This window comes from Vigna umbellata, chromosome 2 (genome assembly GCF_029865625.1).
Source record: "Vigna umbellata cultivar VRB3 chromosome 2, Vumbellata_1.0, whole genome shotgun sequence".
NCBI classification, from domain to species: Eukaryota; Viridiplantae; Streptophyta; class Magnoliopsida; order Fabales; family Fabaceae; genus Vigna; species Vigna umbellata.
This window is the reverse complement of record NC_142166.1, coordinates 49,948,036-49,959,976: the sequence shown is the minus strand read 5'-3', so window position 1 is coordinate 49,959,976 and position 11,941 is coordinate 49,948,036. Positions and strand designations below refer to the sequence as shown.

The 11,941-nt window shown below is 30.2% G+C and overlaps 1 protein-coding gene across 1 annotated transcript; it reads right to left on the bottom strand.

The window, feature by feature from the left end:
- Positions 1 to 5,241: 5,241 nt before the first annotated feature.
- Positions 5,242 to 7,798, bottom strand: LOC124824505 (strychnine-10-hydroxylase-like). The gene is made up of 2 exons (XM_088107316.1): positions 6,697 to 7,798; positions 5,242 to 5,960 (listed from the first exon to the last, which is right to left on the bottom strand). Exons 1-2 carry the CDS (start codon positions 7,660 to 7,662, stop codon positions 5,334 to 5,336), a joined length of 1,593 nt encoding a protein of 530 aa, XP_087963442.1. The 5' UTR covers positions 7,663 to 7,798; the 3' UTR covers positions 5,242 to 5,333.
- Between the last annotated feature and the right edge of the window lie 4,143 nt (positions 7,799 to 11,941).

Below are 11,941 nucleotides of genomic sequence, written 5' to 3'. Positions count from 1 at the left end.
ATTACAAAAATATTTTTTAAAAAGAATATTCTCTGTAATGATAAGTAACTCTTCTCCCATGACAGTGTTTTCAAGGACCGTGCTGATAGAGAAATGACATTTTAAGATTTTTCCTGATAATTAAATGATAATAACTCTGAAATATTAAATTAAGATAAGTTATTTTTATTTGAAATAAAATAAATAGCTCTACATGTATTCATAAATATTCATTAAATTTTAAAATATTCACAAATATTTGTTAAATAAATATGTAACATCCCAAAATTATACAGTCATCAACTATATACTTAGAATAATCACATTAATTAATATGGCAAAACAGTCTTAATAATAATGAAGCAGAAAATTCATAAATGGCCGAACGGCCTTTCATGTATAAAATAACGAGCGTTTACAAAATGAATGAGGACGAACGGTTTACAAAACATGACCGAACGTCCAAATATGTACAGCAACAAAAGAGCGCTCGCTCACAGCCGCTCGCTATTCTAACTACACTAAACCGAACGCCTCTACTGTTTTGCCTTCACTTCAACTTCAACTAAGTTTTCTTCAGCAATGATTTCCTCCTCAAGTGTTTGCTCCAAAGATGCATCTCCCTCTGCTCACATCCACACGGATGATCATTGCATTTGACAAGACGGATATACATAGACAAGACAACACAATGGAAATGCAAGGGTAAGCTTATTGAATTTAATTCAAGTCAAACATACAGTTCATACTTATTAATTTCAGCAAGTACTTTCACAACATACACATACAATTCATACATTAATTCCATCCAAAATCCTGATACTAGACCGACCGTCCGGACTGTATGAAACCTGTGTAGCTAAGGCGTCCGTGCACCCAGGTGGGGTAACTGGAATGCTCATCAGTAGCCACCTGAGGTTAGTCTTTTTGTCCAAGTTACAGTTATGGACTAGACCTCCTGCCATTCCCACACATGACATACTCATCTCTACCTGAGAATGAGCACTCACGGAATATCAGGATGAACCACCATCTAAGCTTACCACGTTCATACTAACAAATCTCAATTTCCATTCAAGAGTCGTTCCTCCCTGGAACGCTCGTTCAAAAACCATAATCACAATTTCAACTCTTATAGTGTTCGCACATATTAATTCTTCCTCTTAAATACATTTTCATTCTATGTTCCACTTGCATAAAAAGACGAACGTTCACTCCCCTTCATAACGAGGACGAACGTTCAGAGTGAGACCGAGAAAAGACTCCTTTGAATCAGTTAGATTGACTAACTCTAGTACGATCCAAATAATACTTATAAAAATTTTAGTTCAATAACTCTGAACCGAATCCAATGGATAGACATATCTCAAACTTGTTTAGATAAATAAATCGAACACGAGTTAATTCATAAGACAAATCGCTAGTCAATGACCGAGCGCAAAATCAGGTATTTAAAGGAAGTTTGGACGAACGTCACTGAAGTCTTGGACGAACATCAATAGAACTATTGGACGAACGCTAATTAAATTTATGGACGAACGCTATTTCAATTTGGTACGAACGCTATTACCGCTTGTTGATAATTACAGAAGGAACGAACGTTCGGTAAAGGACCGAACGCTACTTATCATTTACACTGTTGGGACGAGCGTTCGGTATAAGACCGAGCGCCACTTAGGACGTACGTTCTTAGGTTAAGGCTCTTAGCTGAATTCAAATTCATAGAAAATTGGGATTTATATAAGATGAGATATTTAAAGTTTATGTTTTAATAATTTGACTAAGAGTTCAAAGGATTATTATCAGGCTTCTCAATTCTCTACCAACACTCGTGATGTTTACGTCTGGCCGAACGCACAACGTAAAGCTATATAAGAGGGCGTTCGTCCTCGAGGATAATCCTTTCCAAATGAAAGGGTTCGACCCATTAAAAGAATTTACTACGAATACCGAACGGTCAAAGACCATTTCGATAACGAACGTGCATTTTCATAGGATTCTCATATTTAAATTCCACATACAGTAATCATATTTTCCAGCAAAACTTTCATGCATTAATTCACTCCTATCATAGTACAATCAAACATTTTCATTGCATCATCTCCTCATGCAGTTCATATTTCCAATAAATCAACCATAGCATATTTCCTCATCAAAATCATATAGTACAATCTGATATCATAATTCATACTCAATACTATTTACAGACATACATTTAACACAGTGCAACATCACGGATCGTTCATACAACACAGCATAACGCAAGAATTAAATTTCATAAGCTCCCCTTACCCGGATTCAGTAGTGAACGTTCTAAGATGAGTGGTTTCTACTCGTCCAAGGTGACTTCTATTCTCAACGTTCCTCTTAAACTCTTCAACTAAAATTTACAAAAGAAAACGAAAGAACTGAGTTCACGCCCATGCATGCAGATGAGTACGGTTTGCAGAAATTCCAGAGACGAGCGTTCAAGTGAAACTTACCAGAACTGGAAATGGTTCGGTTCAAGGTGAAGCTCACGATGCAGGGAACGTTTCTGTGGTCTCTGAAACGTAATCGGAGAAGAAGAAAGTGAGTTATGGTAGAGAGAAGGTGGAGGTTCTAGAGAGAAGGCAGAGAATCTGGAAATCAAAAGTTTGAGGAAGAAGATGAAGCGTGCAGAGAAATGTGAAGAGTGTTTTTCAGAAAATCAAATCTTTCCCCACACAGGACGATCGTCCAACCGCCTGCTGCCACTTGGAGTCCATTAACGTTTTAGAACGTTCCAAAGTAACACTTGTCAGCATGCATGCAGTGTGAGGGTGAGTGCGTTTTAATGGGATGGTGTGTGTGTCACGGTGCATTTATGGGAGCACAGTGGTGACTCAGCGGAGTAATTATTGGGGCGTGACAAAATATCAATAAATAAAAAATAATAATAAATAATTTTTTTATTATATATTATATATGAGTTAGACACTATCCTTGATGTATCCTGGCCATCCTAGGAGGGAATGTTATACTCTCCTTGAACGATGGAATTCAGCCTCCCAAGTAGACTTCATCTTCCGTGCAAGAAAATGCTCCATAATTTAAGCATTTTTATTGGAGTATGAATCATTTTACTATAAAAGATGAAAGATAATGATACTTTGATAACATTTTAATATCATCTATGTATTATTCTGTAATTAATTCAAAATTACTCTACAATCAATAATAATAATCATAAATATCAATACAGATCAATCACACAATAATACATAAACGATATTAAAATGTTATAAAAAATATTTAATAAAAATTTAAAAAGCCGTCCTTTCTGAACTTTCATATGGCGTCACATGATGCTGTTCTTGTTCGCATGTGTCGTTTTCTAATACCGCATGGTGTGGTGGTGAAAACACCCGTACAACACAAACTTTCATTCCAAATAATAATAGGTACAGAAAGATTAATTGTTCTTTTCATATAAATTCACAATATTATATAAGTTCATTTTTAAGGATTAAACCAGATTTAAAGTTCATATATGTATTAAACTTTATTTTATTATTAAATTATTTATTAATATTTAATTTTACACACATAATATATATATATATATATATATATATATATATATATATATATAAGTATATATTGATGTTAAAAATTTCACATCAGTTAATAAAATCTCTTAATTTTATAAAATTAAATTAAATTTAAAATTTGATATTAGACTAATAAGAAATAATTAATAAAATTTTCAGGTATTAATCCTGATAATAAAGACATCATCTAAATTGAGGTTCTGGTAATACTTAATTGCATAATAAATTTGTTCTAAAATTGTGGAATTTTCAGTTTATTATCCTTCGTATTTCCTTTAATTATATATTGTTTTTGTCTAAACGCCCGTTAGAAAGTCATCCATCAACTACTCACTAATTATCTATTCAATTCCAAATGGGAAGTGGTGTAGCTAACTATACTTCCAATATCTAATTAAAATTCTGTTAAGCACCAAACAGTATAATATCTATTTAACAAAATAAAGTACTTATTATGATCTTTGCTTAACAAAAAGAAAAAATCTATTATAGATCACATTTTGGTCCAACTTAGATTTAGTTGAAGATAAGTCACAGGGGTTTGGTCAAAAAAGTGAAAAATAAATTATTCCGAACACTAAATTCAGCAAGACCATCCGCTCAAACATGAGTTTTTTTTAATGTGAGTCAATTTTCAATCCAACTCATTAAAACACGACTCACTGGGTTAAACCTATGGCCAGTTGGATTGACTCATCAATCCACTTTAATTTAATTATTTATTATTTTATGTTTTAATATTATTAGTTAACATTTTTTTATTGTATTATAAATGAAAACAATGAAAAAGATGTTTCAAAGAGAGCAAAATATTATAAATTTATTCATCCAAGACTCTAATGTTATAAATAGATAAGTAACCTAAAAATTATCAATATTATAAACTTATTTATTCGTTTTTTGAGTTTGCTTTTGGATTATATTTGAGTTGTATGTTAATTTTTTTTTATTTTAAATTGTCTTTGAAAGTGATAAGTGAGTCGGGTTGGATTGACTCATTAAGTGACCTGTTTTGACATGACTAGCTATATGAAAGTCATCAACTAAATAAGTTGAATCAAAAAAATATTTAATAAAATTATTCAATGTATCATACTTTTTTATTTTTCAAAAGTCAAACTAAATTATTCCTATATAAAAATGTCATTATTAATTTTAAACTATATTATAAAAATTTAATTTTAAGTGCCATGGACATATGTTATTTTAATTTTTATATATTTTTACTTTTAATTATCAAAAATATTTTATTAAACGATCAAAGTCGAATTATTTAACATTTAATAAAAAATATTTTTAAGATATAATTTATATTCCATTTATATATTATAATTTAATAAAATTGAAATCTCTATCATACATTTTCACATTTAGAAAATCAAAGATAAAAATAGAAAGAATTCTAATAATAGATCCAATAATCTCACTAAAATAGGATAAATGAAACAATGAAAAACAAACACTTTATTAATTATATTTTATGATTGAATTTTGATTGAAAAAGAAATCAACTAAAATATTTGAAGCGAATGAGAATTCATATAAAATATGTGACCATGTCACCACTAATTTTTTTCTTATTTATTTTCACTCAAGGAGAAACTCTCTACTCTATAATTAATTTGTTCACATTTATAATTATAAACTTCTTACTGATGTAAATACTGAGGATACTGATGGGAGAAGAACATGAAAAGATCTAAAACGTAAGTAAATAATTAAATATCAAAGTAGTTAAAACAGTGATGATTATTTAAATATATAGATAGATATGGTAAAAGCTTATTGTTCATAAATATGAGAAGATAGACGGGGAGTAAGAATGACTTGGAGGGGAGAAGCTTTGACGTTGGTTAAGCCAATCTGTTCAACCATATCAACAAGCCCTCCATCAATGGTTGCAATATCAAACCCATGCAATAAGGTAGCAAGTGCGAGTGGCAGCACTTGGAGACCAAAAGATATCCCAGGACACATTCTTCTACCTGCGCCGAACGGAATCAACTCAAAATGTTGACCCCTCACATCCACTTCCTTATGGCTTGTCAGGAATCTCTCTGGAAGAAATTCAGAGGGATTTCGATATACAGAGGGATCTCTCTGAAGTTTTGAAAGATTAGTCAAAAGACGTGTTCCAGATGCTACATCATATCCACCCACTGTGCAATTTTCCATAGACTCGTGTGGCAAACTAAGAGGGGCTGGTGGGTATAAACGCAGTGTTTCTTTGATGATAGCATCAAGATACTTTAGCTTCTTCAAATCTGAGATCTCTACCATCCTTTCTCTCCCAACTTCTGTATCTAATTCATGGATCGCTTTTTTCAGAATTTCAGGATTATTCAGAAGTAACGAGAGACCCCATACCAATGTTCCTGTTGTAGTATCTGAACCAGCCAAAATTAAAGCCTACAAAGTACAAAAGTGAGAAAAAGGAAAAAAATATTGTTTTTCAATTTGTTTATTTAAAATTTTAAGAAAATATCTATTGCTATTTTCTTTTATCATACTTGTATATGTTATTAACGTTTAAATAATTTAAATATGTATGTATTATATTAGATAAAATAATGGAAAATTACACGACCATACACTCTTCTACCTTTACCGTGCAAAACAGATTATAAATGTATATTATAAATATTTTTGAAGCAACGGTGGGATGATTCATTTACATGTGACACACAGAGTAAAATATTATAAAAAAGTAATTTTTTATATTTTTAAGAACAGAAATAATACTTTAATACATAAAGTTTATATATTCAGTTGATATTATTATTTTTCTTTATTCTTTTTCTTTTTACAAGTATTAAAATTTATTTTTTAATGACTATTTTAATTTTATAATGTGTAATAAATAAATATAAACATGTATCGGTCTATTATAATTTTTTTAAAGAAAAAAGTAAAAAGAAAAAATTATATCAAATTAATATAAAAAACAATAATATGTTAATTCAAAAATTTTAACAATATTTTAACATAACACATTTATTAAATTTAAAATATAAATAATAAATCAATAAATAATTAATATATTAAAATATCGTAAAAATTTTGTTTCAAAATATTTTATCATTGAAAAAATTTGTGAGCCATGTACGAAATAAAGAAGAACACGTAATAACAAGTTGACACGTACCAGACACGTGGCTTTAATTGTGGTGTCAGGGTCATGACCGTCAAACTCTTCACCCTGTTCGGCAAGCCCAAGAAGCACGTGCATGAGGTCCTGGTTATGTTTCCATTCACCTAAATCACAACCTCTGTTGCGTTTGTGTTCTTCAAGCCAATTCTGAACAAACCCATCTAACTCTTTTGCCGTTCTCTTCATTTTCTTCTCGATACCATCCAAATCCAACCATCTCAGATACGGCAGAGAGTCAGAAACTTCGAAGGAACCGCTCAGATCAAACCACTCCCTCAATGCCTTTCGGAGTCGTTCGTTCTCTTCATTCACACCGCCGTCACTAGCAAAACGTTTTCCTACCACCGTTCGGAACATAATGTTCAATGTTATGTCCCCAAACCACCTCTTCATTTCGGAACCTCCGTCTTTCTTCTTCAACCACAAATTGTAACTGTCCTTCATTGCTGCTTTCACTTCGGCATCCATCACGTGCTTCAGAGTGTCTATGCGATGCGAAGAGAGGAGCTCCAGCGTGGCGATTTTGCGCACATGGCGCCAGTAAGAACCATAGGGGCTGAACCCAACCATGGAAAAGTTGTAGCCCAACAACTCAAAAGCCATGGATTTGGGACGGCTAGCGAAAGCTCTGTCGTTGACGGTAAAGCACTCTTTAGCCATTTTCCAATCGCTCACAACCAGCGTTTTGTGAGCTCCCAAACGCAAGGTGAAGATGGGACCGTATTTGTCGGCCATGTGGCCCAAAGTAACGTGTGGCGGTTTGGACCCCCCTAAGAGGTGGAGGTGGCCAATCAAAGGCCACGTGCCACTTGCTTCTGGTGGTGCTTTTCTCGTTGCTGCGCTGTGGTTTTTTGGCTTTCTGGACAGAGATGAAAAAACGAAGAGAAATAAGAACAGGCAGAAGAATGAGATGGTAAGTGGTACTGTGTACTGCGTGAGAGGGTTTTCGTGGAAAGCCATCGTATTCAAGAATGTTTTCTATTAGATGGTTGATTCTGGGACTCTATGGTGTGGGCTTCTCGTTTGTGTATAAATACTGAAACCAAAAGGAATTTGGTTGGGTGCGTTCAATTGACTTATTGTAGCTGGGCAAACTTTTTATCTTGATTGTAAAAATATCATATGAACAGGCACTACGAAATAATATCACATCAGGATGCTTCTTTCACACAAACCAATTTTTTTTAAAAGATAACGATATTTGACAATATTTTTTTATAGGCTTAAATGCTTACTTTGTTTCCAAGGGGTGAATTTCTGTTTAGTACCCGATTTTAAAAATGAAGATATTGGATCTCTATGTTATGAAAAATATATGAATAAGGTCCACAAAGAAAGAACAAGTTCAACAAATCATCAAAGAAAAAACTGAACAAGAGAGAGAAAAAGTTGGACAGCAGAAGAGAAAAGAGAAAAAGTACGACCACATCAACATGAACTTAACGCTGTTGCTGTCAACTTAACGAACATGACCTTATTCATACACTTTTCATAACATAGGGACCCAATGTCTTCATTTTTAAAATCGGGTACTAAACATAAATTCACCTCTTACCATGAGGACGAAGTGTCATATGTGATTGGTCATGTTGTGTTTTTGTCAAAAAATATCGTGAAAATATCATTATTTTTTTAAATACCTTAATGAAAAATTGAGATATTTAATTAAATTATATAGTAAATTATTCAATAAAAAATAATAAATAAATGAGAAAACTCTTACCTCTGACTCCTCCAAGCAAACCTAATATCCAAACTCATGTCCTTGCCAGATTTAAGTTAAAAACAATAAGGACTTTTTACCTGACTGATTATTTAAAAAAATATATTAAAATTGATCAATTTTAGAAACAAAAATATACTAATTGATATAGCTTATTTCTCAAAGACAACTTCAAACATGAAAAGTTCATTTCAAAATGTGTTTTTATTTTCATTAAAATCATATTTTAATTATTGTTAACTGAACCATGTTGAAATTATGAAGTAAAATACGACTTTTATACTATTTGTTGGAAGTCAGATCTTGATATTTTATTAATTAAATTATATATATTGTTAAATATAATGGGCTAAATCTGTCGGCATTTTGATTACTCGTGTTATACTTTGATCTTTTAATTTTTTTTAATAAAGATTACTCTGTGAAGAAGCAAAGATGTTTTAATTCTAGAAATTTTATAAAAATAAATTATATTTTATTTTATTACAATCATAAATAATAGCGTTGAGAGTAAAATATAATTGCATCTTTTATAAAAAAATTACATTATATTTTAAAAAAAAATTAGATATATTATTTTAAAAGTAAAACTATTAATTTTTAATGATTATAAAAAAATTGAATAAATGAACCTTCTATGTATTTAATAACATTATTTTAATTTCCATCCAACCCAGCTTATCTATATATTATGTCCATTGTGTTTTCTTCAAATCATTCACAATCTCCACCCATTTCTTTGGAAAAAGTTAGTTTGACACCGATTAAAAAAACATTGACACTACTTTTAATAATATAAGAAAATATATTATATTTTAATTTAAAAAATAATATAATTATAATGAAAATATTATTGTTTGACTGTGTGAATTGGACGTAATTTGTGGTTTTGCTGTGTCAAGAAGGAATCACTGTTCCATTTCTTTTGTTCTTTTATTATTTAAAATCTTCCCCCTTGGGAAAGTTTAAACACTCTAAAACTTAGAGGACAAATTGTTTAATATAAGTTGAAGAGGCGTGTCAAAGTACAACTTGACCTAAACTAATTAATTGAGCAGGCACATGGGTTGTAATATCGTCATTCCCATGTGTAAAAAGATGTGTATGTCTTCCTGTTGTGGCAATTGTTGTACATTCTTAGTTTTATTATTAGAATGGGTAACATTTGAAAAAATTCAAGGATATGTGCAAGTCAAAAAATAAGTCATGTCGACTAAAATCTTGCAAGAAGAAAGCAATTTTAATTTTCCTGTCTGATTAACACACACGCACGCACACACAACACGTGTATATATATATATATATATATATATATATCAACTCTAATAAGATGTATTGGATAACTAATAGCTGGTTAAGAAGTAATTTGATTTCAAATATCGAAATAATAAAAATAGTAACAAAATAATTTTATAAAATAAAGTTTTTACTCCAATACTCTCCTATAGTGCATATTCTTAATTTTTTGTATATTTAAAATTAACGTTACCTTTATTATCAAATAAGTTATATACTCAATAATATTAAAAATAATACTTTTTAAATTAAAAATAACTATAAAATAAATTTGAATTTGAACATAAAATAAATAATTTTCAAAATCAGAAAAATCTAATTATCAAATAAATTCAAACTCGGTATAATAATTCATAATTTAAATGTTTTATATAAACAATAAGATAACCAAATTATTCAATGAGACTAAACTTTTAAAGAACAATTTTTTTCATATTTTTATTCATTCATGTGTCTATTTTTTGTATTCATTGATCGTAATGGCAATTAAGGTTGCATGTTTACTCTAATTTTTAAATGTTTATCCACTTTAACACACTCTATTTTTGTAAGTCATAAATAGAGAAATAGGTATTAAATTTAAAAGGTACACTTATTTATGGAAATTGGAGAATAAATAGTCAATTTTATTATGTAAAGAATATATGGATTAAGGAAAAACTACTGAAAATATCAACATTGTAATTGTTACATTAGAAGACCTTATTTATAACTTAGCCAAACTTACAAGTGAAAATATTTCTTTTTTTCTTATAAATCTCCAAACTTTCTGTAAGAACATTCCGATATGTTTTATATACTTCTTATAAAAATTTTAGAGCATGTAAATAATCTAATAAAACCATAAGTTTGAACATAGCGAGTGTTTCTTATAAATAAAAGTTAGATTTTTTATTTTTTTTTCAAATAATACTTTAAAAAAATTTAAATATACTTTTAATCTTGAATTCACATTTGGGTTATTAAGAAATTTAACTTCACTTGTTATTTATGTTAATAACCAGTGTAGTTAAAATAGATTAAAATTTGTTATTCAATCCGACCTATTATAACTTCTACACTTAGTTCAAAATTAAATTTAGTCTAAAAATCATTTAGTCAACACATTTAATCTATATTTATTAATAAATAAATCGGATTGAATTAATTAACTAAGTGATTAATCTATATATTCAATCAGTAAGATCAAATCAAATTATATGATTTGACAACACTATTAATAACCACCACAATTATTAATAAACGTGCGTCTAAAATAGGTCATATATAATACCAAACTTTTTATTTATAAATTTTTATAGAATTTCTGATGTCAACGTAGGAAAAGGAAATACAAATTTGTTTCCTCTTATTAATAAAAAAATAGGAGAAAGAGGGCGGAATTCCTCGTTAGGTGGTTTATGAAGAAAATTGATTTGACGAGAGAGGAAGTAATAAGGTTATATGTTTTCGTCAACACTGCGCCTCCGTCAGGGAAAGGGAATTCTAGGTTTGAAAAAAGAGACCAACATAGTTTTTATTTTTATTTAACTTTTTTGTCATGTATCTCTCTCCAATTTCGCAACAGTAGACAATTGTGAGTTTAACTTTTGAAAAATATTATTGTCTTACTCCAGTTTAAATATCAACGTGAAAACGAGATTTCCCCTTGTCTCATTTTTTTTCAAATCTTGTTCTCTTTTTCTCCCATGTATCTCTCTCCAATTTCTTATCTTACTCTATTCCTCGGATTTCTTTTTACTGTTTTCCTCTTTCCAATATATTGCTTTGTCGGCTCTAGACAACAACAGCAGCCATGTTGATCATAACTACGAAAATGACTTCTGTGACAACGTATGGTTATAACTCTACTACAACATTCAAGGACACTTTCCTTCACACCCTCACCTCAAACAACAGCTGTCAACAAATAAAATAAAATCAAATAAAAAATAAAGATAAACCGAGACAAAATTTCAACCACAAACCATCACTTCAAACAACAACTGTCAAAATTATAAATCAAAGTATCACTTTTAAATTCATGTGGTTGAGTGCGTTCAATTGCCAAAATATCTTTCTGACATCCTATGCCATTTATCTTTTTAATTACTACGATATTAGAACCAAGTATCTACACATTTAATTGCAGTAAAAGAACTGATGAACAAGTACTTCTTCTAAAATAAATGGCATTCAAAGGGAAAGTAAAGAAAATTATTAGTCATTAGGATTTGCAGC